Source organism: Medicago truncatula, chromosome 8 (assembly GCF_003473485.1).
Source record: "Medicago truncatula cultivar Jemalong A17 chromosome 8, MtrunA17r5.0-ANR, whole genome shotgun sequence".
Classification (NCBI taxonomy): Eukaryota; Viridiplantae; Streptophyta; class Magnoliopsida; order Fabales; family Fabaceae; genus Medicago; species Medicago truncatula.
Genome location: NC_053049.1, coordinates 38,958,470 through 38,975,582, shown reverse-complemented (window position 1 = coordinate 38,975,582; position 17,113 = coordinate 38,958,470). Strand labels below are relative to the sequence as shown.

General features: G+C 32.8%; 3 protein-coding genes across 3 annotated transcripts; all 3 read left to right on the top strand.

Moving 5' to 3' along the window:
* The first annotated feature begins 483 nt into the window (after positions 1 to 483).
* Positions 484 to 3,506, top strand: LOC25501770 (probable amidase At4g34880). The gene is made up of 5 exons (XM_013591145.3): positions 484 to 1,257; positions 1,849 to 2,060; positions 2,210 to 2,446; positions 2,551 to 2,743; positions 2,931 to 3,506. The coding sequence occupies exons 1-5, from the start codon at positions 709 to 711 to the stop codon at positions 3,282 to 3,284; spliced, it is 1,545 nt and encodes a 514-aa protein (XP_013446599.1). The 5' UTR covers positions 484 to 708; the 3' UTR covers positions 3,285 to 3,506.
* Positions 3,507 to 4,650: 1,144 nt separating this feature from the next.
* Positions 4,651 to 8,497, top strand: LOC25501769 (probable amidase At4g34880). Its single transcript, XM_013591144.3, has 5 exons — positions 4,651 to 5,348; positions 6,776 to 6,987; positions 7,130 to 7,366; positions 7,465 to 7,657; positions 7,838 to 8,497. Exons 1-5 carry the CDS (start codon positions 4,803 to 4,805, stop codon positions 8,195 to 8,197), a joined length of 1,548 nt encoding a protein of 515 aa, XP_013446598.1. The 5' UTR covers positions 4,651 to 4,802; the 3' UTR covers positions 8,198 to 8,497.
* Positions 8,498 to 11,455: 2,958 nt separating this feature from the next.
* Positions 11,456 to 15,344, top strand: LOC25501768 (probable amidase At4g34880). Its single transcript, XM_013591143.3, has 5 exons — positions 11,456 to 12,085; positions 12,678 to 12,889; positions 13,312 to 13,548; positions 14,291 to 14,483; positions 14,577 to 15,344. The coding sequence occupies exons 1-5, from the start codon at positions 11,549 to 11,551 to the stop codon at positions 14,937 to 14,939; spliced, it is 1,542 nt and encodes a 513-aa protein (XP_013446597.2). The 5' UTR covers positions 11,456 to 11,548; the 3' UTR covers positions 14,940 to 15,344.
* The last annotated feature ends 1,769 nt before the right edge of the window (positions 15,345 to 17,113 follow it).

The window sequence follows — 17,113 nt, the reverse complement described above, 5'->3', positions numbered from 1 at the left end:
CCGAATTTGGTAACAGAAGCTTGTGACCAAAATAGGGCATTAAGTTGTTGAAACTTAAAAGTCCTTTCTCGTGTGCCAAAAAAATATTTTAAAAAAAAAAAGAGATAGTTACACACAACATGACTAACTACCAGTGGCGGAGCCCTTCATGGGCTGGGGTGGGCCACGGCCCACCCGAAAAATTTAAATAATTTAATTATAGGTCTAATTTGCGAGACTTTAAACAATTTTTCAATAGTTAATTTTAGTGGTCCACCCTGACATTTTTTTCTAGCTCCCGCCACTGCTAACTACCATCCTTTAAAAAAAAAACATGACTAATTACTATTTAAATTGTCGTTGTTATAAGAAATATATACCTACATTTTGATGCTCTATGAATTGGCTCCATTGAAAGATACATTTGGTAAAGAAAAAGGGAGATATTCTTTTGTATACTGTTGTGTTATCATGAGTCATTTTCATAATAATTAGAGAACATTCAACACATATTACCATTGAAATGGTCTGTGTAAAGTAAAAAACTCACATGTCCTTTCAAGCAAATAAATTAGTTTGACCAATACAAAGTTGCTATCTATTGGGCAAACTGCGTAGAAGTTAGAACCATGAGCATCGTCCACTTCAATTCAAAAATATATCCACTAGTATATAGATTAGAATACTGCATTATAGATGCTTAGTTTCAACTTTCAACTTTGAAGACTCATGGACTCAGCATGTGCTAGCTCTTTCTTTCAATTCCTCTCTATGATCGTTCTTCTAGTTACACTCCCTTCTATGCTATCAACAACAACCTTGGCTAGTGGATTCTCAATCAAGGAAGCAACTGTGCAAGATCTCCAGCTTGCCTTCCAAAGAAAGCAGTTAACATCAAGACAACTTGTTGAGTTTTACCTCAAACAAATCAAAATCCAAAACCCGGTTCTCAAAGGGGTGTTGGAGGTGAATCCAGATGCACTAGCACAAGCAGATAGAGCTGACCAAGAAAGAAGGACTAAAGCAGTAGGTTCTCTTTCAAGGTTGCATGGAATACCTATTTTGGTTAAGGATAACATTGCAACTAAGGATAAATTGAACACTACTGCTGGCTCTTTTGCATTGCTTGGCTCACTGGTGCCAAGAGACGCGGGTGTTGTTAACAAGTTAAGGAAAGCTGGGGCTATTATATTGGGGAAGGCCACCCTGAGTGAGTGGTCATATTACAGGTCTAATGGAGCTCCTAGTGCTTGGAGTGCCAGAGGTGGACATGGAAAGGTATATAAACTTACTACTTCTTCTTACTTTATTTGACTATGGTCTTGCTTTGCAATCCAAACCTATAACTTTAAATTTTGTTTTGTAGCATTGCTTATCATGTATTTGCCTATCTGTTAAGAATCTGATATTCTTATGAAGTCATATGGCCAAACTTTTAAATAAAACTTTTTATGTTAGTTAAGTGATGGAGTATAGGTTGGATTTTTGATAGTTTATGAGGCCTTATAAAACTGAAAATAAAAAATAGTCACTAATAGTAATACTTAATGGGTGTGGTTCAGTTTATTAACTGTAGCTGAGCTTGTGGGGGTAGGCCTCAGTTCGATCCCCACAAAACACATCCATGGTGAAGAGTTTTAAGCTAAGATCTAAAACACCTATGCAGAGATTAGTCTCATTATCAGTGCATATTATGTGTAGCTTTTGGGGTGCCAAAGGTCCTAATTACATGGCCTCCAACCAAAAAAAAGCAAGAAAATATTTTTGAAGGCCTAAAGGAATGGTTTCATTATGCCTTCCCATAGGAACTTTAGTATGAATGGTGATTCTAGAAAATGAGGAATTCACACTTGTGCTTCCGTTGTGCAGAATCCATACACATTGGGTAAACCCTGTGGATCAAGCAGTGGATCAGCAATATCAGTAGCAGCAAATATGGTAACTGTGTCACTTGGTACTGAAACGGATGGCTCCATTTTATGCCCTTCAGGTTTTAACTCAGTAGTAGGCATCAAACCAACAGTTGGCCTAACTAGTAGAGCAGGTGTAGTTCCAATTAGCCCAAGGCAGGATACAGTTGGGTAAGCCTGTATATATACGTGTGTGGCAAATTGGCAATACCTATACGTTTTTTTTATGTGAACATGCTCCTGCATTTTTAAACACAATTTTCCTCTGCAAGACATTTTGCTATTAAATGTGTAAACATTGATTGTGTGGTTTTGTATAGGCCAATTTGCAGGACTGTATCAGATGCTGCTTATGTTCTTGAGACCATAGCAGGCATCGACACTTTTGATAAAGCAACAATTGAAGCATCAAAGTTCATCCCAAAAGGTGGCTATGCTCAATTTCTAAAGAAAGATGGATTGAGAGGAAAGAGATTGGGAGTGGTAAGATTATACTACGAGGTTGGAAATGACACCTTATTGAATAAAACTTTTAAGCTACACTTAAACACATTAAGGTAAGTCTAAAACTATTATTTCTCATGTACTAATATTTCTAATGAAGCTTCAATAAGTCACATATGTGTGTGTCTGTGTGTGTGTGTACTTTCTTCAAAATCAGGCGAAGAGGTGCAGTTTTGATTGACAACTTGAAGATTGATAATATTGTAGAAATTTACACTGATCAAAGTGAAGAAATTGCATTGAGTTTTGAATTCAAATTATCCTTGAATAAGTACCTGAAAGACTTAGTTGCTTCACCAGTGAAAAGCTTGGCAGATGTGATAGCCTTCAACAAGAAACACCCAAAATTGGTGAGTATGTATATTGTATATAAGAACTATGTTATTTTTTTACAATCAATGTGCTTCACGAACTGTACGAATCAGCTGATAACATTTGATTGTTACTATTTGTGCCATGCCTATTTGTTACATAAAGCATTTCTCATTAATTAACATCAATCACGATAGCATCTTAATTGTTGTACAAACATTGTAGGAGAAACTTGGGTATGGCCAAGATGTCATGGTGCAAGCTGAAAAGACAAATGGAATTGGTAAAGCAGAAAAACAAGCATTATTAAACATGACAAGATGGTCACAAAATGGGTTTGAGAAACTGATGAAAAGAAATAAACTTGATGCTGTAGTAACACCTATTTGGTCCTTTAGCCATATACTTGCTATTGGAGGTTATCCTGGACTGAGTGTTCCAGCAGGATATGAAAAGGGTCAGCCATTTGGAATTTTCTTTGGAGGTTTGAAAGGGTCAGAGCCAAAGTTGATTGAAATTGCTTATTCATTTGAGCAAGCAACTTTGATCAGAAAGCCACCTCCCTTTCGGAAGTTATAAGTTTGATTGAACGCCCTCTCCAATTCCCATGAATATAACTGCTTCTTCTCATTCGCTAGTAAATTGATCTTAAGAGCTTGCATTACATGTTCCGTAATAATCACCAACATTGTTGATTGGTCTGAAAATCCACGGGACAATTAGGATTCTACATGTATAGTGAGAAGTTTTACTCGTGGAAATCTTGATAGAAAATAATGCAACAGATTTGTTATAATTTCAGGTTGAGCGGATTCATGTTATCTTAACTCACTAGTCTACCAACAGTTGGCTTAATTTTTTCGAAAAACCTGATATTTTCTGGACAATAGTAAAGCAAAAAAATAGGGCTGGATATGCACATTATCTTAAGCATGCCAAACTATCATGAAAAGGAATTTTGTTACAAATTCAAACTAAAAATAGATTTACATAACAGCAAAGCTAGTGTTAAGAGAATACAAACGAGAATCTATACATCTCCATCACTGTCTTGAATTGAGAATCATTCATCATCATTGTACTCACTTTGAAACCATCATTCATTCAATTCAACAAACTTATAGAATTAGAAACAAACAAACTCAACATTGTACTCTGAAGTATAAATCGGATATCACATCATCATTCAATTCAATTCAACCATCATTACATTTGTTGTCATTTTGGTTTCTAACCATGAATTTTGGTCCCAAAAATAATGATGTTACCCCCCAAAAAAATTGAATTTTGACCTCAAAAATCACTTTTTTTTAGACTAATAATACCAGTTGAACCAAAATTGTCACAAATGTCATAATTGATGGATAAAAAAGTTCAATTTTAAGAGACACGTGAGAATGTACGAGTCTTTTACTAATTCTCGTTATAAGAGATACCTACATTTAGATGCTCTAAGAATTGGCTCGTTGAAAGATATATGTGGTAAATAAAAAAGTGAGATATTCTTTTGTATACTCTTTTGTGTTATGGTGATCTTCAATTTTTATATCAAATAACATTGTACCCTCATTAACTCATTATTTAATCCAATAATTTTGCAACCTTTCTACTGTTTTTATTACTCAATATTTTTGTAATAATAAGATATTAGCATACTACCATATCTATTGGGAAAACTGCGTAGAAGTGTCAAATCTAATATAATATGCCAAGCTAATTTGTCACAAAATCCCACAGGTAATTTATGAAATGTTCTTACAAAATTGACTAAAAATGTAGTGACTTAGCTCAATAGTCTAATAACAAATGTTTAAGACTATGTCAAAAAAAAAATTAGGATAAATTAATATTTTGCCTTTGATTTTCTAGTTCTTGAATATGGAGTTATTGATATTTCCATTTTGTTAAGAATTTGAAGGCCCAGGAGTGGATCATAATCATAAGTAGTATAATAATTTAATGCCATGGGGCAGGGCATGTGAAACACGATGAAATGGTATTTAATTTTTTTTAATATCCACTATAATTCAGAAATATATTCTATATATACTCCATTATAGATGCTTGGTGGTTTCAACTTTCAAGACTCGTGGAGTCATGGCCTCAGCATGTGCTAGCTCTTTCTTTCAATTCCTTTCTATAACCCTTCTACTAGTTACACTCTCTTCTATGCTATCAACAACCTTGGCAAGTGGAATCTCAATCAAGGAAGCAACTGTGCAAGATCTCCAACTTGCTTTCCAAAGAAAGCAGTTAACATCAAGACAACTTGTTGAGTTTTACCTCAAACAAATCAATATCCAAAACCCAGTTCTCAAAGGTGTCTTGGAGGTGAATCCAGATGCACTAGCACAAGCAGATAGAGCTGACAAGGAGAGAAGAGAAAAAGCAGCAGGTTCTCTTTCAAGGTTGCATGGAATACCTATTTTGGTTAAGGATAACATTGCAACAAAGGATAAGCTAAACACTACTGCAGGCTCTTTTGCACTGCTTGGCTCAGTAGTGCCAAGAGATGCAGGTGTAGTTAACAAGTTAAGGAAAGCTGGGGCTATTATATTGGGCAAGGCCACTTTGAGTGAGTGGTCACATTACAGGTCTAATGGAGCTCCTAGTGGTTGGAGTGCTAGAGGTGGACAAGGAAAGGTATATAATTTACTACTTTTTCTTACTTAATTTGACCATGATCTGGCTTTTCAATTCAAATCTATCCCTCTTTTAATTTTGTTTTCTAGCATTGCTTATTATGTATTTGTCTAGATGTTCGGAATCTGATATACTTATGAAGTCATATAGCTAAACCAGAGCTGGCACAAAATTGAGTGAGGGATAAATCGAACTTTGAAATAAAGCTTTTCATCTTAAGTGATAGAGTTATAGGCTGGACTTTTGGATAGCTTTTGAGGTCTTAATAAATAAAAAATGTTCACTAATATAATACTCAATTGGTGAGGTTCAGTTTGTTAACCACTACTGAGCTTGTCGGGGAACTTTGCAGTTCGATCTCTACTAAACACATTCATGGTGACGAGTTTTAAGCTAAGACCGAAAACACCTAAGCAGAGATTAGTCTCATTATCAGTCTAATGGACTGAAGCTAGTGGAAATATTATGTGTAGCAAATGGGGTGCCAAAGGTCCTAAGGGTGTGTTTGGCCCAACTTTTTTGAGGCATAGAAGCTACTTTAAACTTAAAGTTAAAAATATGAGCTTTAGAAATGAAGTTAAAGTTGTTTGGTAAATGCTACTTTTTATTTCAAAATATATTTTATGTTCAAGTGTTTGATAATATTTTTATTTAAATGATTTATTTTTAAGAAAGTTCATATTTCAAAAGAAATTATTAAATAAATAAATATATTTAAAAGAAACAATCATTTTTTTAGGGGAAAATGAAACAATTTTTTTAAAAATATTATAGATAAAGGGGTGATTAAGATATATAAAAATTAAAAATTCATACATTATGATTTTAAGTAATTTTTGAAGATATTTCATAAACGATTACCTCACTTATAATTCTTTTTTGGATAAAAATGCCTTGTTAAGATCTAATAACTATTAAAATATTTTAAAATGAAAGAAAAAATTCCTTATATATATTACTAAACAATATAAAAAATTAAAATTCAAAACAAACAAAAAATAATACATAGCAATTAGCAATTGAAGAGCACATGCATGCCGTCTGAAAAATCAATTAAAATGAAAAATAAAACGTGCTCAATAGGATTCGAAGGGGAATACATAGAAAAAAGTTGCCGAGAACTTTTAGAAGTTAGTTTCAACAACTTTAGCAAAACTACTTTATTTGTGTATTTTACACTATAAAAATAAGCAACTTTATATATTAAGTGCTTCTCAAGAAATGTGTTTGGCCCAACTTCTCCTTTTATTGTGTAGAAAAGTCAGAAATAAGCCGGGCCAAACACTACCTTACGTGGCTTCCAACTAAAAAAAGTGAGTGAATATTTTTGGAGGCCTAAAGTAATAACTTCATTATGCCTTCTCATAGGAACTTAAGTATGAATGATTCTAGAAAATGAGTTCACACTTGTGCATTGTTTTGTGCAGAATCCATACACGTTGGATGATCCTTGTGGCTCAAGTAGTGGGCCAGCAATATCAGTAGCAGCAAATTTGGTGGCTGTGTCACTTGGTACTGAAACTGATGGCTCCATTTTATGCCCTTCATGTATGAACTCAGTAGTAGGCATCAAACCAACAGTAGGTCTCACTAGTAGAGCAGGTGTAGTTCCAATTAGCCCAAGGCAAGACACAGTTGGGTAAGCCTAAATATATGTGGCAAATTGGCAATACCTATGTTTTCTTTATGTCAACATGCTCTTGCATTTTCAAACTCAATTTTCCTCTCCAAAGACATTTTGCTATTAAATGTTTAAACATTGATTGTGTGGTTTTGTATAGGCCAATTTGCAGGACTGTATCAGATGCTGCTTATGTTCTTGAAACCATAGCAGGTATTGACCCTTTTGATAAGGCAACAATTGAAGCATCAAAGTATATCCCAAAAGGTGGCTATGCTCAATTTCTAAAGAAAGATGGATTGAGAGGAAAGAGATTGGGAGTGGTAAGATTATACTACGAGTTTGGAAATGACACCTTACTGGATAAAACTTTTAAGCTACACCTAAACACGTTAAGGTAAGTCTAAAACTATTATTTTTCAAGTACTAATATTTCTAGTGAAGCTTTAATAAGTCACATATGTGTCTGTGTGTGTATACTTTCTTCAAAATCAGGCGAAGAGGTGCAGTTTTGATTGACAATTTGAAGATTGATAACATTGTTGAAATTTTCACTGATCAAAGTGAACAAATTGCCTTGAATTTTGAATTCAAATTATCCTTGAATAAGTACCTGAAAGAATTAGTTGCTTCACCAGTGAAAAGCTTGGCAGATGTGATAGCCTTCAACAAGAAACACCCAAAATCGGTGAGTATGTATATAGAATATTAGAACTATGTTATTTTTTACGACCAGTTTGCTTCACGACTGTAAGAATCAACTGATAACATTTGATTGTTACTATTTGTGCCATGCCTATTTGTTACATAAAGTCCAGCTATGAACATTGATCACGATAGCATCTTAATTGTTGTATAAACATTGTAGGAGAAACTTGAGTATGGCCAAGATCTCATGGTGCAAGCTGAAAAGACAAACGGAATTGGGAAAGCAGAGAAACAAGCATTATTAAATATGACAAGATCGTCACAGAATGGGTTTGAAAAACTGATGAAAAGAAATAAACTTGATGCTGTGGTAATACCTTTGGCATCCTTTAGTAACATACTTGCCATTGGAGGTTATCCTGGAGTGATTGTTCCAGCAGGATATGAAAAGGATCAGCCATTTGGAATTTGCTTTGGAGGTTTGAAAGGCTCAGATCCAAAGTTGATTGAAATTGCTTATTCATTTGAGCAAGCAACTTTGATCAGAAAGCCACCTCCCCTTCGGAAGTTAGAAGTTTGATCGAACACCCCTCCAATTCCCATGAATATGACTGCTTCTTCTCGTCCACTAGAAAATTGAGTTTAAGAGCTTACATTACATGTTTTGTAAGAAAGTCTAAATTATAACATTATTGATTGGTCTGAAAATCAACGGGACAATTAGGATTCTACATGTATGATGAGAAGTTCACCAAATAAGATGGCTTTAACAGAAAATGCAACAGATATTGACAGATTTGTTATATCTAAAAATTTGATGTAGTAAAACAGTTCGTACTACATTATTCTGCATTATCAAATCATCGATTTCAGGTTGAGCAGATTCACATTATCTTAAGCTCATCAACAGTGGCTTAATCTTTTTAGAAAATGTGATCTTTTCTGTACAATATATCAGCATAAAAAATAGGGTTGCATATGCACATTATCTTAAGCATGTCAAAATATCATGAAAGAAATTGAATCTAAAAAGGGATTTCTGTAACTTTAAAACTACTATAAGATAATATTAACGAGAAGCTATGTATCTCCATCACTGTCTTGAATTGAATTGAGAATCAATAATTTATAATCCAATATGAATTATCAAAGCATTGATCTTAGTCACTTAGAAACCATCATTCATTCAACAAAGTAGACATTTACAAGCCTTTACAATTAGAAACAAATGCATCACTTTACTTTGAAACAAAATTTCTTATCAACCAATTTGAGGGGGAAAATTAATCAAACTGTTAGAGAATCTGTTACCTTACCTCTACATGGCAGATTGAGTTTTAACGACTTTGTCGGTGACTTTAGTGCAATTTTGTGTCAGATGGATAAAAGAGAGAGAGGGAATAAGCATTCACATTGGATTCATGTGTAAAATGATATTTGAGTAAATTACACTTCCCTCCCCTCAAAGATGCTTGAATTACATTCTCCTCCACCTCTCTCTTATGTTAAAATATACACTCCCCTCCCTTGAAAAGTAAAATGTATACTCTCTTCCCTTATAAGATGCTTGAATTACAACCTCCTCCCTTAATAATTAAATATGTACTACACTTTAATCTATTTTAACATAAATAAATATTTTTATGATAATATATTAATTTTGAACCACCATTTAAAAAAAATTAATTCATTTCTTTATAATTTAAACGTCAATCGTAATTAAATTCAAATATTTTGCTATTGATTTTATAATTTAGAGTATAAAATTAAATTTTAAATAACCATGCTTTATTGTCTTTAGTAGTTTTTCACATATTTTAATTTTATTTTAGATTGTTTCATATTTTATAATAGGGTTTAAAACTACATGTTAAAGAATTTGTGAATAAAATATAATGAAAAATATGTATTCGATTTTTTATTATATTAAAAGAAAAATATATTGAGCGAGTAAAGTGTAGATTTTAACATAAGAGGGGAGGGGGAAGTAATTCAAGCTTCTCTTAAGCTATGTTTGGATTGATGGAGAGTGATGGAATGGAATGGAATGGAGTGGGATATATCCACATCCCATTGTTTGGTTATGTAAAAAATGAATGGAATGGAATGGAGTGTGATGGAACCCATTCCATCCAATACCACTCATTTAGTCATTTTTTCATTCCCCCCAAATTGGGAGGTATCTAATGGAATGGAACACTCTAATAATAAAATTACAACTTGATCCTTATTTTTCATTCCCAATTTTAGCGTGCACCATTACCTCTCTTTTTTTCCTTCATTTCTTCTTGTTCCAATGTGCTCCAATAAGCTAACTCATATTTCTTCATCTTCATATTTGATGCTTCTACTAATATTTGAACCAAGATTTCTATTGTTATTTCTTGTTATTTATGAACCCGTATTTCTTCATCTTTTTCCAAATTAATTGTGACGTTTCTTCTTTTTTTCCCATCTTATTCATGTTTGATGCTTTTCTTCTAATTTATGAACCCTCTATTATGGGTGGTTAGTGCTAGCTTTACCAATAAAATTTTGCTTGTAGTGGATTTCAATTAGCTTGTAGCAGACATGCAACATATATCAGTGTGATATTGCTCATGTTGTTACTGTTTTTGAGTAGCTTTGTATACAAAGGATTCACGTCAGTGAAAACTATTGATATTTTTTAATGAAATTGCACGTGTTACTGCTACTCACAAATGATGCTAAAATAACAACATATTGATTGGATTGAGTAGAGAATTCAACTTCTTTTAAATATAAGGGTAAAATTGGAATAAAAAAGTTATAACTCGTTCCGTTCCGTTAACTTTCCAAACAATGGAATGGAAAACTAGTTTCGTTCCATCATAAAGTATCCAAACAATGGAATGAAATCTTTATTCCATTCAATTCTGTTCCATTCCATTCCGTTCCATTCCGTTCTGTTGATTTTCACTTATCCAAACAGAGCCTTAGGGGAGGGGAGGGGAGTGAAAAGTTTTCTAATATGTTTTAAATAAGAGGGGAGGGGAGTGTATATTTTAACATAAGAGAGGAGGGAGTATAATTCAAGCATCTTTAAGGGGAGTGGAGTGTAATTTACTCATAATATTACACTGACAATGCATTCTAACATGTAGTATTCGTTTTTGTTGCTGTAATTCGTTGTATTTATACTTTAACGTACAATATTTTTTTAAATAATTCATTTGGTGTTTTTTTTAAGAAAATAATACATTTGGTTGTATTTTTTTTTTTTTATGAATAAACATTTGGTGGTATTTTGTTATATCTATGTTGTCCAAACTTATTTACATTTGAATTTGAAAAAATATACTATATGATATTAAGAGAAAATTTGTAACAGAAAAAAATGTTAAACTAAAGTAAAGAATTAGTTTTAAAATTTCTCATAATTATGATGTATATTGAAATTCAAATAGAATTAAGTTATAAAAGGTAAATCTGTCCAAAGAAAAGTCCAACCATACATAGTTAATAAGTTGGTACTTAAATTTTGAGTTGTCATTGTATAATTATGGTATAGATAGTAAACATATAATAGCATTTCTTATGGTGTGATTGAGTTGTTTTAATACATCATATTCTTAGCCTTTTAAAAAAATTAATTAATCAGTAAGAATAATTTAATAAAAAAAAGTCATTTAGATTGGTCCGGTGATATTGACTTGAGACCTTGAAATGTATTCTTTTAAAGATTTTATGTTCGATTCTTTCCGGTTACATTTCCGTGGGTTAATTTGACTTAAAAAATTGAAAGAAAATCTAATATAATTTAATAAAATGTCGCTAACTTGTATTTTTTTTATTTTTTTAATATTTGAAACCTCAGGGAATACATCATTAAGACCAAGAATAAGAAAATTGGAGTATAGAATAGAAACTGGGTTGATTTCATCATGAGTTGACTAATGGGATTCTGCACATGTTTGCCCTTAATTTCTTCCGATTCCTTTCTAAAATCTTTCAACCAGTTACCTTCCCTGCTACGCAATCAACTACCATGGCCACTGAATTCTCAATTGAGGAAGCAACAGTACAAGATCTTCAACTAGCTTTTCAAACAAACCAATTAACATCAAGACAGCTTGTTGAGTTCTATCTCAATCAAATCAATATCCAAAACCCAGTTCTCAAAGGAGTCTTGGAGGTCAATCCAGATGCATTAGCAGAAGCAGATAAAGCTGATCAAGAGAGAAGGGAAAAAGCACCTGGTTCTCTTTCAAGGTTACATGGAATACCTATGTTGGTTAAGGATAACATTGCAACTAAGGATAAGCTAAACACCACTGCAGGCTCTTTTGCATTGCTTGGATCAGTTGTGCCAAGAGATGCAGGTGTTGTTACCAAGTTAAGGGAAGCTGGTGCTATCATATTGGGGAAAGCCACTTTGAGTGAGTGGTCAAATTACAGGTCTAATGGAGCTCCTAGTGGTTGGAGTGCCAGAGGTGGACAAGGAAAGGTAATTTGCTGCTACTTCTTAGTTAATTTAGTTAATTGGTGATTGATTTAGCTTTTTCGATTTAAATTGTTTAGTATGGTTCGTAGTTACCAATAAGTGGGCAGAGTGGATGATTGAATTGATTTTATAAAATTGATATTGAAAGTTAGTTGAACATAGAGCGGTTTATGTTTAGATAATTTAGATAAGAATTGCTTTGTGTGTGTGTGTGTGTGTGTCAATAAATTTGGGAGTTAATTCATGCCCCTGAGAAGCTAGAAATGATTCTGCGACTGAAATCAATTCCAAAGTCGGAAGCCAAACATAACAATTTATAGTCAAATCAAGTTTAACTAACCTAAACATGATTTTGGGAGGTACAGTCAACCATTGAAATAAGCCTTTTTCTGTTAAATGAGAGAGCCTTAGGTCGGGGTTTAGGCTAGCTTATAAAGCCTTATAAAAAATAAAAATAAAATTAGTTGCTGATATCAAGTAATTTTTTGGGAGGCCTAAAGCCATGGCTTTGTTATACCTTCTTCTCATTGGAACTTTGGTATAAATGCTTATAGAAAATGAGGAGGAAATGACACATGTGCTTTGTGTTGTGCAGAATCCATACACATTGGATGATCCCTGTGGATCAAGTAGTGGATCAGCAATATCAGTAGCTGCAAATTTGGTGACTGTGTCACTTGGTACCGAAACTGATGGCTCCATCTTATGCCCTTCAGGTCTTAACTCAGTGGTGGGCATCAAACCAACAGTTGGTATCACTAGTAGAGCAGGTGTAATTCCAATTAGCCCAAGGCAAGACACAGTCGGGTAAGCCTGTAGAGCGTTTTGTCCGCATTTCTATTGCATTTAGTATGACTATTTTATCACATTTATAGTATAACATTCGTTTCAATTTAAAATATAAAAAGAAAAAAAAAAGCTTTTGTTTACAAATACTATTATTGTCATTTTGATTTCTCTCAATAGAGAGAGAAACAAATGTGAAAATAAAAGAAACAAATTGCTAACTGGTCTATTCATTTACTGTTTACTTTTAATTTATAACTGCTCATAAGAGCAAAATTGAATGGAAAAAAGAACCATGCCAAAATCTTGTGTGTGTGTGTGTGTTGTGGAAAATTGGAAATGCTTACATGCCAATATATTCTTGCATTTGCAAGCACAACCTTCCCTGTCAAAAGACATTGTTCTAAAATAAATGTGTAACATCAGTTGTGGTTTTCGTACAGGCCAATTTGCAGGACTGTATCAGATGCTGCTTATGTTCTTGAAACCATAGCAGGCATCGACACTTTCGATGAGGCAACTATTGAAGCATCAAAGTATATTCCAGAAGGTGGCTATGCTCAATTTCTAAAGAAAGACGGACTAATAGGAAAGAGAATAGGAGTAGTGAAACGATACTACAGTTTTAGAAATGACACTTTTCCGGATAAAACTTTCAAGCTACACCTGAAAACGTTAAGGTAGCTAAAGTCTAAAACTATTCTTTGATGCCTATAGACAACCCTTATGGAGTCGTTTGTTATTATTGGCCAACAACTTGAAGTTTGATATAATTTGTGTATTGATTAAATCATATTTCTATTTCACTAAAAGTTGTAGCTTTACAATGCTAATAACATATCGTAGCAATCTCATCAAATTTGCAACTATGTTTTGATGCTTTGCAATGATATTTATAAAAAGAGTAGATATGTTGACAATATAAACCTATCATCATCCTTGAATGAAATATTGTTAGTCTTTCATAGGTAATCATGTTTTTATACAAACCATAGCTAATCATGTTAGATAAACTATGACGGAAATACCATACACCACCAAGACTCAATCACAAAAGTGAAAATGATGTGATCTAGAACTCTTATACTTGTAGCTTGTCGCTCCAACTTTCTGCTAGAGGGGGCCTGCAGAAAATAAAGATCAAATCAACTAAGCTGATAAAGTATAAATAACATTTGACGAACAATTTTTAACAGTATTTGCTGTAAATATTCCTGTGTTCATTACTTAATCGGAAGAGTGTGTATGTCCAACACAATTTAAGCTGTCCAAAATTTGGAGGATGGTGACAAATTATATTTAATTACATTGTCGATATCTCATGAAAATTAGTTACAAGAACCATATTGCAGACCTATTTACTTACATTTACATTAAACTGTGTTAGAATTTAAAGATTGATAACATTGATGAAATTATCAGGCAGAGAGGTGCAGTTTTGGTTGACAATTTGAAGATTGATAACATTGATGAAATTATCAGTGATCCAAGTGAGGAGATTGCTATGAATTTTGAATTCAAATTATCATTGAATGCATACCTCAAAGACTTAGTAGCATCGCCAGTGAGAAGCTTGGCAGATGTGATAGCCTTCAACAAGAAAAACCCAAAATTGGTAAGTATAAATGTGATTTTGTTTATGTTTATGGATAATTGGATATTAATAAAGACTTAGTATCATCATGTAATTGTTGTATAAAAATTGTAGGAGGAACTTGATAAGTATGGCCAAGATATCATGTTGCAAGCTGAAAAGACAAATGGAATTGGAAGTATACAGAAAGAAGCATTATTAAACATGACAAGATGGTCAGAAAATGGGTTTGAGAAACTGATAAAAACAAATGAACTTGATGCTGTGGTAACGCCTTTTTCATCCTTTAGTAGCATACTTGCTATTGGAGGTTATCCTGGAATCATTGTTCCAGCAGGATATGAAAAGGGTAAGCCATTTGGAATTTGTTTTGGAGGTTTGAAAGGCTCAGAGCCGAAGTTGATTGAAATTGCTTATTCATTTGAGCAAGCAACTTTGATCAGAAAGCCACCTCCTCTTCGAAATTCAGAAATCTGAACTAGTAATGCTCTTCGAAAGCCTCCTCCACTTCCCGTGAATATCATTGTTTCTTTGCATCCGCTAGCAAATTGAGTTGAAGAGCTTACATTACTTGATCTGTAAGAAAGTGTAAGTTGTAACATGAACAATCCTAAATCATCTATAAAAGTGCATGTTGATGTCACTAACATGCTTGATTGGTCAGAAAACCCGCAGAGCAATAAGGATGGTGCTAAATGTATGGTGAAGTTGTATTCATGGAAATCTGAGAAAATAATGCAATAAATATACCAGAATGCATTAATGTTGAGAACTTCACCAAATAAGATGGCTTCAACACAAATTATTTCCCTTGACAGATTTGTTATTTCTAACAATTTGATTTATAAAACAGTTACTACTACATTATTCTCCCTTATCAAATCATCAATTTCAGTCTGTCGCTCAAGCTCACTACTCTACTCACAGTTGCCTTAAATTATGAGCGTTGTTTACAAACAACCCTTCACCTTGATTCTCAAACAAACAATGTGGGATATTTTTGGAGTAACCGTAGTAACACCTTTTTGGTCCTTTAGTCTCATCATACTTGTTATTGGAGGTTATCCTGGACTGAGTGTTCCATTCCAGCAGGATATGAAAAGGGCATGTCATTTGGAATTTGTTTGTTTTATAATGGTTTATAAAACATTAATTCTATTTCTTAAAACATTAACTACAATTTTGTCAAAAGAAAAAAAAAAATTAACTACACTAGTAAAAAAGTGAACATATTTTTCTTAGAAATTTTAAGTCTAAAAATAATACTTAACTAAATATTATATGCACACAACTACATAGACTAATCATTCGAACCAATTACGTTCACAATTAATGACAAAGTAATCATTCAAAAGATTTAACATTGCTGCATTTTAAGACTTGATTTATATATTCGTGTATATTTTTAGAAAAAGATATTTGATTGTAGACAAAAAAATATTTGTAATTAAATTATTTTAGTATAAAATAAAAAGATTTTAGCCCATCAAAACATTTTTTTTATAAAGGAATATTTACTCTTAGAGTTTATATAGTTCGTTGGTGGAAGAGATCCTCTCAAATGTAGTTTTTGTCATGTGAAATCTTAATCCCGTATATTCTTGTAATTAGTGTAGTTTTTATCATTAAAAATAAATAAATTGTGTGAATGTGCATTGGATCTCCTGCAGTGAAAATTTCACAGGAGAGAATCCATGTCCGATTCGTTGGTGTAAAAATGTTTTACACATGCATAAAATGATGTACTATCATATTATTTAATTAGTTAAAATGAAAAAAAAATCATACTTAATTAATTGATGTTGCAGCCCATATATATATTGGGAGTTTTTCTATTTACACCCCATGTTTTTCTGGTTACACCCAAATTTTCTTAAAATTTTTTTATAATACCAAAATTGTCCTTTTATATAAATTTTCTTAAAACCCTAATTTTATTCATTGTCAGTGAGTTTCACCCTCTTTCACCCCACAAAGCGATCGATCAAACAATTTGATGTTCAATATCAATCTCCATGAAAATTAAAGAATGAATCAAAATATTTTTCATCCATACTCAATTGGATATAAGTAAGTGAATTTCTTCTTCTATTTGCTAGTTTCAATTTTTTTCCTTCAACTGCAATGATGCACTGTACGATTACGAACCTACTTAAACTGAGTTTACATGAACCTACTTAAATTGAGTTAACATGAACCTACTTAAACTGAGTTTACATGAACCTACTTAAACTGAGTTTACAAAATCGCAGAACTGTGAGTCGCAGAACAAGGAAAACACAAAATCAGAACTGAGAACCCATAACAAAAAAAACACAATCGATTGAAGAACAACACTTGCTAACCTGATTTGCTTCGAATTTTCTTTGAAATCATGAATGGACGTGAGAAAGTATGGTTTTGAAAATCTTCGCAGAACACAATTGATCGATTGGAGAATTATGGTTTTGGAAGAAGGGTTTTGGGGTGTAACCAAAAAAGAAGGAATAGACTTTTTGAAAATCAAATTTTATGAAAGGGTAATCTTGTCATTTTGGGGTGCAGCCATGATTAACTAGGGTGCAAGTAGAAAAACTATATATTGGTTACAATGTAAAATTTTGTGTGAATAAATAATGTGAATTTTTTTCTCTAAAAAAAAAATATAATAA